Here is a 15,780-nt window from a genome sequence, read left to right on the forward strand (position 1 = left end):
TGTAGTGCTGCCTAGTATGTTGACACCAGCATTTGTTGTGAATTTCATGCTGTCCCATATAGCTGTCTGCTGCTATCCCATTCAGCCACCAATTCCCTTGCATGCTTGCATCCATATCATACATACAAGTATGAGAACATACTACTCCATTCAGTAATTGATAAGAAGGGCGACTTACCTTGTTGCTGGGCCAGTATTGAGGATGGTGCTGGAGGGCTGACAATGTTGGATGCACGTAGTACACTCCCTATACATGGTAAAGCATAGGTAGTGTCATGTTTGGCATCCCTTTTACTGTATGTGCGAGTTGGAGAGATGTATCAATCACTGGGTCCCTACAGTGTCAGGCTGTGTGCAATGCATTGCCTCTTTGCCAAGACATGGGCATACTGGGCACACCTCCTTCTGCCTACAGGGGCAGGCTCAGGATGTTCCTCCTCAGAGTACCTCTGTGCCTGTGCTGGCCATGGGAATGGTGGGGGATTGTGTGGCCCTGCCCCATGCTGTTCCTGCTGCAGCTGTTTCCACAGGATCATATTGTGTAACATAGCACATATTATGAACATTTGTGTACATGTAGCTGAAGAATACTGCAAGGCTCCACCGGATATGTCAAGGCAGTGGAACGGTGACTTGAGCATCTGAGACACACAGTCTGCAATGATCCTGGTTTGTGCTTGTGCCTCATTATGATGTTCTTGTTCAGGTGTGTGTGCATTTCTGATGGGTGACATCAGCCATGGCTACAGTGCATAGCCAGCATCCCCCACTAGATGGCCACATGGGATGTCCCCCCTGAAAAACACCTAATACAGCTGTGAGCAATGCCAGATGTGGGAGTCATGATAGCTTCCAGGACTACCAGCACACACATTCATGTTAATGCCCTAGGCATCGCACATGACCTGGCAGTTGATGGAGGGGGAAGCCCTTGCAGTTTATGTAGACCCTACCCCACTCACTGGGTGGTGCTTTATTGTGGATGTGCATGGAGTCTATAGCACCAACTACCTCAGGATATTCTGCTACACTGTGGAAGAGACGCATACTTCTGGTCAATGCCTCACGGGTGGTGGGGAAATATATGTGCTCATTGGCATGTGTGTCTTTGGAAGGTACCTGTGGCTTGCATTCTTAAGCCTGCCAGTATCTACTGGGATGGGTTCCCCTATATTAGTTCTGTGTGTGAGGTGTGGCCAGCACAGCTCAACGATTTGCTGTAGAATGTCCCTGTCCACCCTATAGTGCTCCACTATCTCCAGATCATGTAGGCCCTGGTAGGTTACTCTTCTCCTCGTCCTCACTGTGGGTCAGTTGTCAGCATTCTCCTTCTCACCACCCTCAGTCTCTAGTACATACTGATGGAGCAAAGCAACAGACTCTAACATTTGTAGTTAGTTTTGCTAGTTAAAAATCCCCCGTCTGTGTACACCGGTGGTGTAGAGTTCATGGAAAAAACAGTCTGAAAGGTGTTTGCATAGTTTATATTAGTGTGCTGGGCTGCTGCATGTGTATTTGGCTGATTCTAATACATTCCACCTGCCAGCTATGCTTGTTCTCCTTGACTGCCTTCCTACTGCTGTTTCCCCTTCCCAGTTCCTCTCTATTTGAGCCCCAAGGTGTGCCGCACATACCCAGTGCTGAAAAATGAACAGTGCTGCCATTTACTCTTTTTTTTTCCTTTTTTTTTTTAAACACGGTGCGTGGCACGCATAACAGTCTAGGCTATGTACACACTGTTCAAGCACATCTGACACACACCCTTCCTTAGCTGTGCTTAGCTAATGGCAAGCATGGGCCACAGAGCTCCAATGAGCTTACAGCAAGCATGACACACACCCTTATGAAGTCATTCAGCTCTTACACTTACACTGTTGTATTGCTGCACCTACATGGTTAGGTACAAGCTGAAACTTTGAAGAAATATGTGATTCAGTATAACTCCCCTCATTTGCATACCCCAGTGTGTAGGTCATTAGTTACTGCACTAACACAGACCCATTTCCACTTGACAACCAGTGCTTCCTGGTATTGTTTACATTCTGCATGTCATTGACTATATTGGCAAAATGCAAATTTATCTTAAAATTGGCTTTTCTCATTTTATTTATTTTCAGCATGATCCCATTTGTGTGATGCTGCCCTATGCTTAAACAGCTGAGACAGGCCAAAAAAAAGTTTAATTTTCATAATAATTAATCACTTTTCAATGCCAATGGCCTTATGTTTGGCCATTGGCATGTCTAATGTACATAAAACATGCTTTTCCACAAGCTGTCATGCCTCCGTTTTGTCAGTTGCAGAAATAAATGTACTCATTTATTTTCTTAATACATTTCTGCACTGACACTATTCTAGTATGGAAAACTTGTAGCTTGGTGGATCCCATAATCACTTCATTTGCATGATTTTCATGCCAGTTTTCCATGCTAGAACAGTGTAGGACCACTCATGCACATGGAAATGGCACTATCATGAATTGCTCGGTGTTTAGGTGAAATAGCAGTGGAGTTTTTAACTAGATTGTTTAATGAAATCTTGGAACATGAGAGGATGCCTGAGGAATGGAGAAAAAGTGTTTTGGTATTGATTTATAAGAATAAGGGTGATGTGCAGAGCTGTAGTAACTACAGATGGATTAAATTGATCAGTCACAGCATGAAGTTATGGGAAAGAGTAGTGGAAGCTAGGTTAAGAAGGAAGGTGATGATTAGTGATCAGCAGTATGGTTTCATGCCAGGAAAGAGTACTACAGATGCAATGTTTTCTCTGAGAGTGTTGATGGAGAAGTAAAGAGAAGGTCAGAAGGAGCTGCATTGTGTCTTTGTGGACTTAGAAAAAGTATATGACAGGGTGCCTAGAGAGGAGTTGTGATATTGTATGAGGAAGTCGGGAGTGTCAGAGAAGTATGTAAGAGTGGTACAGGATATGTACAAGGGTAATGTGACAGCAGTGGGGTCTGCGGTGGGAGTGACGGATGCATTTAAGGTGGAAGTGGGATAACATCAAGGATCAGCTCTGAGCCCTTTCTTATTTGCAATGGTGATGGACAGGTTGACAGACGAGATCAGACAGGAGTCCCCATGGACTATGATGTTTGCAGATGACATTGTGATCTGTAGTGAGCGTAAGGAACAGGTGAAGAAGACCCTGGAGAGGTAGAGATATGCTCTAGAGAGAAGAGGAATGAAGGTCAGCAGGACTAAGACAGAATATATGTGTGTGAATGAGAGGGAGGATAGAGGAATGGTGAGGATGCAGGGAGTAGAGGTGGTGAAGGTGGAGGGGTTTAAATACTTGGGATCAACAGTTCAGAGTAATAGTGAGTGTGAAAGAGAGGTGAAGAAGAGAGTACAGGCAGGATGGAGTGGGTGGAGAAGAGTGTCAGGAGTGATTTGTGACAGACGAGTATCAGTAAGAGTAAAAGGGAAGGTCTACAAGAGGGTAATGAGACCAACTATGTTATATGGGTTGGGGACAGTGGCAATGACAAAAAGGCAGGAGTCAGAGCTGGACGTGGCAGAGTTAAAGATGTTAAGATTTGCATTGGGTGTGACGAGGGTGGACAGGATTAGGAATAAGTATATTAGGGGGTCAGCCCAGGTTGGAATGTTTGGAGACAAAGCCAGAGAGGCAAGATTACATTGGTTTGGACATGTGCTGAGGAGGGATGCTGAGCATATTAGGAAAAATATGCTAAGGATGAAGCTGTCAGGTAACAGGAAAAGGGGAAGGCCTAAGGTAAGGTTTATGGATGTGGTGAGAGAGGACATGCAGGTGGTTGGTGTGACAGAGCAAGATGTAGAGGACAGGAAAAAATATGATCTGCCGTGGTGACCCCTAATGGAAGCAGCCAAAAGAAGAAGAAGAAGAAGAAGATGAATCACTCAGTGGCCATTTTCCATGCTGGGGCTTCTACACTGTTCCTGCATGGAAAATATGGCTTCCTGAATCCCGGGGACAGCCTCTGACATAACCATTGTGAAGCCTGCAGTGGTTAATGAGGAGCAGTACTTGCTTGGACAGTCCACTCCAGTCAGAGCTTTAGGAGGGATCCCATTTCAAATGTGTTTGGCCAGGGTTCACCTTGACTGGGAGGGTGAAAAAGGAAGCAAGCAAGTAGGTGTGTTTGAGGATATCCCTGCAGATGTCTTGATAGGGAATGATTTTGATAATGGTACCCTGTGTGCATGCAGTGGCATGCAGTCAGGTTCTGAGACAGGCTTGTGGGTCTGGTAGCATGGAAGAGATCCAGACAGATCCCAAACCTGAAGATGGGACTGACACTGTGGTTACTTCAGGGAGGGAGGAACCCTGTAGCAGTGAGACTGAAGGTGAGCCACAGCTGCTGGTGGGTACTAATGTTCCCTTGGGCAGGGAGACTGCAAGGGCAGAGGTGAGTCATAGTACACAGGCTGACAGTGAGGCACCACTGTCAGAAAAGACCAGACTTCCTGTAGAAGAACAGCTGGGGAGGGTCACAAAGAAAGAGTTGAGAGAGGCTCAGATCTCAGACCCTACACTACAAGGCCTGAGGGAGGTATATAGGGAGATGCCTGATTCTCAAGGAAAAGGGAAGTCTATACACTGGAACAAAGGGTTACTGTATAAAAAAATGGACCCCTGATGGAGTGCTAGAAGGTGAGACAATGCAGCAGATGGTAGGAGCCAGAGCCTACAGTCTGGAATTTCTAGTCATAGCCCATGACATTCCATTTATAGGTCATATGGGTATAAAGCTTACCAAGAGATGTATTATGCAGAACTTTTATTTACCTGATATTGCCAGGGATATAACAGGCTACTGCATGACCTGTGAGCAGTGCCAAACAGTAGGCAAGGCAGGAAACAAGGTTAAAGCTCTTTGATGCATTTGCCTATGATTAAGGAGCCATTCCAGAGGGTAGCTATGGGTACTGTGGGGCCTATGAGTACCCAAATTTCCACAGGAAGGAAGTATATCCCAGTGGTAGTAGATTATGCTACTAGATACCCTGAGGTGGTGGTTCTGTCCTCCATTGAGGCAGAGAAGGTGGCAAATGCTTTGACTGACAGAGGTGCCAATTTCATGTCAGACCTGCTGACTTTTCTGTGGGAGTGCTGTGGGGTGAAGCACCTAAAGACCACTTCCTACTATCTCCAGTCTAATGGTCTTCTCGAGAGGTTAAATTATGCACTAAAGACCACACTACTGGCATTTGCAGACCAGTTTAAGAGACAGTGGGACAAATATTGGCCCCACCTGTTGTTTGCTTACAGATAGGTACCCCTAGAATCCACTGTGTTTTCACCCTTTGAGTTGTTATATGGGCATAGGGTGAGGATACCTGTAGATTTGATTCATGATGAGTGGGAGGGTGAGTGTGAATCCCACAAGGAGTCTGTTGTGGCACATGTCCTAAACCTCAGGATAAGGCTTAGGAAGCTCATGGGCTTGGCCCAGGAGAACCTGGTAGGAGCCCAACAGCAGAAAAAGGTCTGGAATGACAAAACTGCTCAAGCCAGAGAGTATACTGTGGGACAGCAGGTTATGGTGCTCATTCCTGTCAGACACAATAAGCTGCAGGCAGCTTGGGAGAAACGCTTAAAAGTGGTAAGGAAGGTCAATGATGTTAACTACATTGTAGAACTGCTAGGCAGACGGCAGTGGCACAGATTTCACCATGTTAACATGATGAAGCCTTACCATGATAGGGAGGCCTTTGTGTTGAGTAAGTGCAGTGGACGATAGGAGGAGTCTGAGGGGGATCGAGTGACTGATCTCCTCAGTGAGGCTTGGACTGACACCTCAATGGAAGGGGTAGCAATGTCCCAGCAGCTATCCCCAACCCAGGTTCAATAAATCCAAGCAGTGTTACAGGAGTTTGGGGTCATGTTCACTGGAAAACCTGGGTGACCCACCTGGTGCAGCATCATGTGGATACAGGACCCCAAAGGCCTGTCAAGCATGCCCCTTACAGGGTGCCTGAGAGAGTCAGACAGAATATGATGGAGAAGATACAAGAAATGTTGGAACTGAGGATAATCCAGGAGTCCAGCAGTCACTAGGCCTCCCCAGTTGTGTGGTACCAAGTAAGGATGTCAGCACCAGGTTCTGTGTATACTACAGGAAATGTAATAGTCACACAGACTCAGATACTTACCCCATGCCTAGGACAGATTAAGCCTTAGAGAAGCTGGGTGGGGCTAAGTATCTGACATCTATTGATCTGACCAAGGACTACTGGCAGGTGCCATTGACTTCCAATGCTTGAGAGAGGTCAGCCTTTGTGACTCCTTTTGGTTTGTATGAGTTCAGGAAGATGCCCTTTGGGATGGAAAATGCCTCAGCAACTTTCCAGAGGCTGGTAGATTATATCCTAACAGGAGCATGAGATTATGCCATTGCTTACCTGGATGATACTGGCATCTACAACCATTCCTAGCAAGAGCACCTTCAGCATGTCAGGGAGGTGCTGGGCAGACTGCACAGGACAGGGCTGACCATTAAGTCCAGTAAGTGTTAGCTGGGTATGGCAGAAGTCTCCTACCTGGGACACAGAGTGGGCAGTGGTAAGATCAGGCCAGAACCTGCCAAATTGGAGGCCATTCAGGCATGTCCTACCCCTGTTACAAAAAGACAGGTAGGTCATTCTTAGGGCAGCGGAATACTATAGAACATTTGTCCCCAATTATAGTACAGTAGCTGCACTCCTCACAGACCTGACAAGGAAAAACAGGCCAGATACGTTAGTGTGGACCCCAGCATGTGAGCAGGCATTCCAGAAGCTTAAAGAAGCTTTGGGAGACCCCCCTGTGCTAGCCAGTCCAGATTATGGCAATGCCACTGCAGATGGGATTTCAAGAAAGGGAATGGGGTAATATATTCCCAGATAGGCTTATTTCTCTCAAGCCACATTTCTTAAGGGTCACTTGAAAAACTACCTTGAGTCTCCAAAGAGAGGAGAGATGTGATAATATGGGTTAGTGCCATCATATCCAGCTGGAGTTTTGTAACAAATATGTCCTTTGAATATAAAAATGATTTATACAAGATGCTTGTGTTACAAATGTATTAGAACTATATGGCATTTGAATATCAAACTGATTTGTACAAATGCTTATTTTACAAATGTATTAGAATTGTATGTCATTTGAAAATCAAAATGTGTTTGTAAAGTTGCTAGTGTTAAAAAATGTATCAACAGTGGGTCCGACTGGACAGAAGGAATATATATATGTCAGACTATATGTATGTATTGTAATAAAATACACTGGAAGATAAATGGTTAATCTCAGTCCAGTTAGTTTTGGAAAATTCTTGAAATTATATTAGCTATTAAGCCACAAAGATAGCACCCCACTGTGCTAAATAGGACTGGAGAAAGTAGGTATGGAAGAAGTCTTTCCTCATTAGCTCAATAAAAAGAGGGGGATGATGCAATGGTTTCATGGCATTAGGGCGCTGCCATAAACATTTAGATGGGTATTGTAGCCGTCTATGCTAAATTCTTGTCTCAGCTTTCATGGGGGATACTGTGAGAACCTAGAGTCTGGTGACTAGATGAGGTCATTCTGCCAGCCATCTTGTAAATTATGTTTTAGATATTACAGTGGGAAATTTCTCAGTATTGAGCATACTGTTTTTGGGAACCTGACTAGAAAGACTGCTCACATATTTCATTGTGCCTTGCACTACCAAGTAAGTTATTAGAGAAGAGTAATTCTTCTAGATTCAGTCAGGAAAATATAGCAAAGCTTAGTTTAGATAATGTCTTGTTATATTTGTCTGAGTCTGTCCATCAATGTTATTTTCAATATTTCCTGTGGTTTGAACTCTGTGGTTTACTGTAAATACATGGTCAGTATTTTCACGTTATTTTATTATTTATTATTAAATATATTTAAAACCTTTATTGTAGCTGGTCCTTTTAGAAAGTATTTAACCTTTGAGAGTGCTTATATTTATTTGGTGAGACTGTTTAGGCCACTCCTTAATGCCTAGCTGTCTTGGTCAACTACTACCATTTATATTAGTATTAATATTGCACATTATAATTGGTCACACTTTGTTAAGGGCCTTAGAGTAGCAGTGATAACTAACTTATACTCTGGGCAGAAGGGGGCACAGCAGTTAAATCTGTGCCAGCCTTTCCCAGGTGTGTATGTGTGAGACAATACCCATATATACATATATCTATATCTATCTATCTAGAGGAAAGAATCTTTTGTTTAGTCCATGAATACTGTCCAGCTTTTTGTCCATTACAGCACTCTGATCATTGCATAAAAACTGTCAGGCTGCTGGCCTGCATAATTTAAATATGTGAGGAAAACAGAATGTCCCTTATCAGTTTTCCTTCTCACTAATGATTCTAGCTATTTGCCAGTACCCCTGCTGTCTGCATTGCTCATTTGAGAACCCAGTTTGCCTGCTCAGGTTACAGGCCCTAGTATGCATACTCACACAGGACCAAAATGCAGAGAAAGGAAAGAGAGAAACAAAGTTAAGCGACATAACTAAACCAGATACTTGAAGGCATCAAGCAAGACTCAAGTACCCTCCTGAGATAGAATTTGCTTTAATTGGCTAAATGTGGGTCAAGCCCCAGTTGAAGCCCACTTTAATTGTTTCCTAGTATACTAACCCATACCTGCCACCATCTTTTTGCTGGTCAGGTTTGTTCTCTGGCTGCAGTTTCCCCACTCTGGTTTCCTGGTCACAACAGTCATGTTCTCACTTGGCATACATCAGTTTAATGTAAGCTTCTTGCCTAACTCACTACTAAGCTAAATAATAACAAATACATTGAGACAGTGATATTTTTGCACATATATGTTAGTAATGTAACTACCTTACCTTATGTTTTTCTTGCTGTCACTGTTATGACTGCCAGTATAAGAAGAACCAAGATACCAATACAAATTCTGATGATATTCAGAATTTGTGAAGATGCTTTTGTGAAAAAAAGAAAACAAATCAGTATGTAATGAAATGGTAGAAGGTAATAATGAAACATAAATATTTACTTTTACTATAGTACCAACAAAGCTAGATGCTGTAGTTTTCTAAGATTTCAAAATACTTTTCTTCCCTTGTAACATGTATGGTATGATGGTAGCAGATCAAATGTCGTCTCTGTATTTGTCAGAAGTACCTTAAATTTAATAATGCAAAATAAAGAAAGCAAATATTATACATTACATGCACAAAAGACAATGCCATAAAAATCAGTAACTAGCACTGACCCATGGAAGTGTGAAATGTAAGAAAATGTCCATTAGTAAATTAAGTCTTGGTGAGTAGCTTGTTTCCTGAATATTGATATTGCAACGTTTAGTGGGAATCAATAACATTACTTGTTTTACATTTTTTGAACCAATACACCATTTTAGAATGCTTTGTCACATGCAACCAAAATTTTGAAAGAAGATGAAATAAAAGATAAATGTCTATGTAATTCTGTCTGAATGTTTCCTTATTTTTCTACGTGTGTGTGTGTGTGCGCTCGCGCGCGCGTGCACACGCGAGTATGTGCATGCTTGTGTGCGGTTTTCACTTGCATAACCATTTAGTTAGCTGACATTGATAATATCTTATCTCTTTTATTGTATACTTGCATGTACCTTCTGACTAAACACAGAAATAACCACAAAAAATAATTCTCAACTGGGCCATGATGTATAGAATACTACGTTAGATTCATATGTATTTTCTAGTGAAATTAGTCTAATCATAACATTCTTGAGTGGATAATGGAAGAATAAAATGAAGGGTCTAGGTAACTTCACTAGTAATACATGGAACACAGCATTTATGCTATAAAAATGGGAAAAGGCCTGTAAAGTACATTTCTAACACACCTCTAACAGCTGTTAAGTTCTTGTCTCTTGCTGGAACTGAACATTGCCCAGCCACTGCAGAGCAGCGTCAGAAGATAAAACATTTTAAAAGCTGCTACTTAGCTCTGTCATACTTATAAACAAAATGTGTGCAGACTGAAGTGTCTAACAGCTTTAAAGCCTTTTTTTCCACAGAAGGAAGCTTCACTTCTACCTGCTGCCTATATGACAGTGGTAAATGTTTTGCGACTTTTCAAAGCTGGAAAACACATTATGCTCCTACACTTTTTTCTGTAACTGGTAATTTAAACAGCATATAAAGCTCCATATATTACTAAGAATTATGATTGTGCCTCTCTGATCATAATTCAGTTATGTGTGCTCAGCATGGATAAAGTGATTTATCTCATGAGATTCACTTTGCTCCACTTGACGGTGAATTTTTTGACATCCATGTCTTGAATACATAGTCCATTATTTATGACTAATGACCAAATCATACCCCAGGATTCAGTAAAGTCCATGTAGTGTTCATGTAGAGCTTACACGGAGTGTTACTGTGTACAAAACGTAGTGCCCATGGCAATGGCACACAATCAATATTAATGAAGCTCTGTGTACTAAAATAAGGTTTCACGGTGCACACTAAGGCATCTGGCCTCAAAACTTCCTTGTGGATGTGGATAGCATTTCTGCATACCTCTCAACTGTACAAACTTTCCCAGAATGTCCAGATGTCCACCTCATATCTTTGGTCTGTTACTCATAAAATTGTAATTTACTGGCAATTCATTGCCAAGTCTCTGAGGACTGAAGTCAGAAAATAATGATAGCCATTTGAAATTCAGACTTCATACACTACGGAAAATTCATACTAATGCAAAACCTGTTAGTCTGTCAACTTTCTTAGTTTGTAAGACCAGTATGTCAAAGTTGTTCCTATTTTTTGGGCCTTTGTCCTCCCATTATGTATGGCTTTGTGTAATTGTTTCCTTTTCTTATTTTTATTTTTTTTTTTACTATTCTTCCAAGGTTTGTATAATACACTGCTAGCCGCAGATGGTTTTGGCTATGCTTACCTTGTTTGCATGACTGGACCACCCATTATCAGACATTACCCAGACATCCAAAAATAGAAACTGAATATATTCCATTTATACTGTTGGGCATCTTACAAACCCAGAAAGAGAGGTTGTGCTGTGATAATACTGTGAGGTTAACAATGAATACTAATATAGGGGACTTTATGTAACTAATCCTCTGGTGACCAATGTTAAGTGTAGGACTGGAATGCAGATGGCCCTGGGTTCTAGAACAGAGTATGCAAATTTTTCTTATACTGTTGTGACATTGCAGATTATACAAATAAAGTGCTACATAGACAAGTGTTGTCTCAACCCACTTGTGGTAAGAGCTGTAGGTGTACATGGTCCTGGGTTTGAATACTATGTATTCTATACATATTTTACTTTACTTTAATTACTTTGTTTCACCATGTCACATTATATTTACTTTCCCAGATGAATAACAGAATTGCACGAGTGACTGTATATGAAATAACCTTGAGAATGTGCACTGTCTAGTTTATGATACATTTGAAAAAAGCTGTGCTCCACTTACTATCATGCAAACAAAGGCACTTGACTTACTGTGTTTGTGTGATGGTAAATGGAGTGCAACTTTTTCATCTGTATCAATATGCAGACAATGCTCACTCTCACTAAGTGCAATATGTGCACTTGGCAGGAAAACATGATATTTAAGGTGGAATTGGCAGGAACTGCACATTAGACATTGAGTCTGATCTTGTACAAACCAAATACAAAAACAAAAACCTGATAAACCACCTACGCAAGGCAGTAGAGATTCCAATAAACCAGCTCCAGCAATCTAAAACTTGTTAATAACTGCTTTTGTTTTATTCAATAATAAAACTTTGTCAGATAAACATAAAATAGCCTGACAACATTTAAATATACTTTTAAAATATAATTTGAATTTCATTTGACAAACATTTTCAATTCTTGTGACCAACTTAAAAGTATGTGACAGCTGGACCCCTGTGTAAATCCTAAGTCAAAAACAATAGAAATCACCAAGTTAAAAAGTAAATATACACAATAGCAACCCAAATACCTTAGTAGATAGTTTTAAATAATTTTAAATAATTAAAACTCTTGTCACTTAACTTGTATGCACACAAAACTATAGTTAGAAACATTTTAATAAAAAATACTTAATCGTGAATGAATAAATAAATAAATTTGTTTGTAAACAGTGACAGCAGTGTCATCTTTGCAATGCTCAGTTTTAAAAGGCAGCTGACAGAAATCTGATCATTTATACCTGTAGTAAAAGGTTAAACACGTGTGAGGGCTTTTGATATTTTTTCAGAGAATGTTTAAGAAAGGTGGATGTGATAAACTGAATTTGGTGCCTTTAGAAGTCAGTTGCTGGAATAAAGATTTAGTTTGTTTGACTTTGATGGCAATAAAATACATTTGTGGATTGTTGTAAACTAAAGCAAATGGTGGATTAATATGGGTGCTCTGTAATACATTAGTAACCTCTTTTATGATTAATATAAGCAAAAACATATACTGCAGGATTCACAAAGCCTCCGTGTAAGAGTTAGCAAGTCTTACACAGAGGCTGCAGTTAAACGGGGTGATGTCAGCATGCCATGCATATTCATGAGGGCATGCTGAATCACACCCTAGGCTAACATGGTCCGTGTAGCAATGTAGGGGGCGTGTCCGCATGGCGAGACCTGCAAAGGGACACGCCCCCAGAAGAATCACAGTCCCAAAAGGAAACTCCCACGAGCGAGTCCGCGGAAATGTCAAGAAACACAACAGCACACATGCCCCTACAGACTATTAACCCAACTGAAATGTAAAACATAAAAATAAACAGTTTAATTTTTTTTTTATTTCAAAAATGTTTGCCCGTAATTGCGCTCATTTGCGCGGGTGTGCCCTTCGCTCAGCCACAGTTAGCAGTCATTGAAAAAGTATATAGGCTCTAAATATGCAAAATAAGCCAAGTAGCAATAACGTAGCGGTAGAGACGTCGGCCAAAGAGGAGGTAGTCACGGTTTGAGCCCCGACAACATCATTCTTTATTTTTAGTGAAATAAGCACGAAACAATCCCCTGAAATATATGTATATATATATATATATATATATATATATACAATTATAATTTAAGTAAAATGCAATGAAATGGGCCATGCTTTTATGAAGACATCTGACACAATAAAAAAATTAAATATTTTATAAATGCCCATAGCTGAGCAGCGCTCTAACAAGCTGAGTATGTCTGGCCGCAGGTGACCAGTGGTTTAACAGGTGTAATATGAGCGCCTGGAGTTGAGCAGTGCTTTAAGATGCTGAAAGTGTGTGCCCGTAGTTGTGCAACATTTCACACAGCGTAATATGCGTGCTCATAGCCAAATAACGCGTTAACCAGCGTAACCCATTTGCGCCGAGCTGCGCAGCGTGCCAACCAGCTTACCAGTGGGCAACGTTGAGCAACCTGTATCAAAGCCGCCTTTAAACAGACACACCTCCTAGTCTGTCTAGACAGTAGTAAAATAAAAAAAAAGCAATGCCCAGGCTCGAACCCAGGATACTGTGCATCATAGTCAAAGTACTGAACTACTAAGCCATGACAGCTGCACTGAAAAATGCAGTATTAGCATATATATAGGAATGAATGGAAATAGAAGCATGACAAAGCAGGTTTTTTAAAGCTGATACAATTCCAAAATGGCCAATCACAGATAAGTGTGGGAAAAACGGCATACATAAGCCTCATAGGCGGGAATACACAGCATAACTGATTGTGGAACCTATTTGCAGTCAGGATGGCAGGTGTAGGAGAGGGTAGTCACTTTCGAGCACAGAGGTGGGGTGTTGAGGAGTCCAAATACATGGTTTAGCTCCTAGTCCACGATCATGAGGCTCAACTCATGCAGGGCCAGGTTCTGTGGGGTGCATATAAGGCAGAGGCGTGGAACCGGTTGGCACATGATCTCACCAGTGCCACAGGCATACCAAGGACTGGTGAACAGGTCTGTCACCACCATGCGGACCTGAAGAGACAGAAGCAGGACCAACTGAACCGTTGGATCCAGGAGGCCCGGCAAATGCCCAACTCCCCACTACTAAGTATCCATGTAATTATGTATGTAAGGAATTATCCTAGCTGATATTATGGAGATGTATGTTGCAATATGACTTAATTTATATTACAGCTGCAGGTGTGCGTTCCGTGAATCGGTGAGCCTATGGTGATAGGCTGGAGTGGTTGCGCCACCAGGCAGGTTAGTAATTATATTTCTGTAATTGTTATACAATATAAGTGAGACAGCTTGTAAAAGAGTTCACTGTAGTTACATATTAATAAAGTTCAAATAACACTAGAAGAAAGATTCTGCTAGTACTGTATGATTAGATAAGTGATGCAGCCTGTATTCCAGAAATAAAAAGTAAACAAGTCTGAAATAGTGATTACCCACCTGAAGTGTAATATCAGATAACCTGCAGAAGCCTGAAAATCAGTGGTAAACAAGCTAAAGATAATAGACATGTGTGAAATACATCTCTTTAGAAAATCTGCCATATGAAACAAGTGAGTCTGTTGGAAAGGATTGATGTAATCAAGTATGACATGTTAATAACACCTAGAATAAAATACCATCTTGAATTGTTAAAATAAAACAAGTGAGAGTGTGAGAAAGAGGTATGAATCGACCAAGAAAGCTGTTATAACTTCTGAATAAAGTATACTGCATTCAGTACATAATGAAATGAATGAGACAGCCACAACCAAACAGTGAAATGTTTGAAATAAAGTACTGAAGCTGGAATGTGTCTGTCCCACAATTTGGATATGTTGCTGTACCCTTGCAATATGGCGATAGTATGGTTGTATGAAATAATGAACATCCACAGTTGTCTAGAGCCATATAAATGAAATGTAGCAGGATGCTGTACCTGAACACAGCCAGATATGAACGTGTATGAATAAAAATGCAATGTATATTAATGTAGCAGTAACAGTCCCATCACCAACATTCCTAAGGTTACATATAGGAAACTGTACTAAGACCTGTAGGGTATATATATCTGCAGCTACTAGAGATGTACAGCATATGTATATGTAGTTGAAGTTGTTAATGAAATATTTCTTCACCCTACCCTATATTCACAAATAATGCCATTCCACAACAAACTGGGTATGTGTATTCACAATCAATTCCTATGGACATTTGTCCTGTTGGTTCAAACATATTTGCATGTACGTTGCTGCATGTGCCCTGTTCACATATCCAAACCTGATGGCCTGTTGCCATCAATCAACCCTGCATGCTGTTGGATTGTGTACTGTTGTTCAAAATATGCATGTGTTATGCTTGCTGTTCAATGTTTGGAATTCATGGGTGTTTGGTCAATGGGAATACTGATGCATGCTGTTACAACTAATTTTGAATGGTATTGTTTGTTACTAACCCAAAATGTCATAAAATATTTCTAAATATAGGACAACAGGGAAGGCGGGTTCCAGCAGACCCACCTCTCCCACCTCAGCTGGCGAGTGCACCTGGCACCAGTGCCCAGGCCAGAACCTCCTCCATTGGCCCTGTGCCACCTTTGGGTGGAAGTGCTGCAGGGGATGGGGCTCGTCCCCCCTCTGCAAGCGTGGCCGGAGGAGACCGTCCACTCACCTTCCAAAGTGTCCGGTCTGTGGTGCGTAGCGAGATGAGGCATTCTGTGCTTGAACCCCTATGCCAGCTTGAGGCTCAGGTGGCACAACTCACGGGTGTCCCTGCTGCAAATCCTACACAGCCCCCAGCACAGCCCTGTCCTGGGCTGTGAAGGCACAGTGGCAACTGCCCATGGGTGGGGATCTCAGTTCCACTGTTGCTATCTGTGGGCTCATGGGATTGCGAT

At 41.6% G+C, this 15,780-nt stretch overlaps 1 protein-coding gene across 1 annotated transcript in view; it reads right to left on the minus strand.

Annotated features, from left to right (window-relative positions):
• The window catches only part of LOC122790291 (carcinoembryonic antigen-related cell adhesion molecule 5-like), a 663,376-nt gene that overhangs the window by 59,566 nt on the left and 588,030 nt on the right, over positions 1-15,780 (minus strand). Inside the window, exon 7 of the mRNA XM_044057792.1 lies at positions 8,840-8,935. Within this exon, the coding sequence (XP_043913727.1) occupies positions 8,841-8,935 (95 nt within the window). The 3' untranslated portion in view covers position 8,840. The remainder of the gene's footprint in view (positions 1-8,839; positions 8,936-15,780) is intronic.

Source organism: Protopterus annectens, chromosome 16.part0 (assembly GCF_019279795.1).
Source record: "Protopterus annectens isolate FY-2018-M chromosome 16.part0, PAN1.0, whole genome shotgun sequence".
Lineage (NCBI taxonomy): Eukaryota > Metazoa > Chordata > Ceratodontiformes > Protopteridae > Protopterus > Protopterus annectens.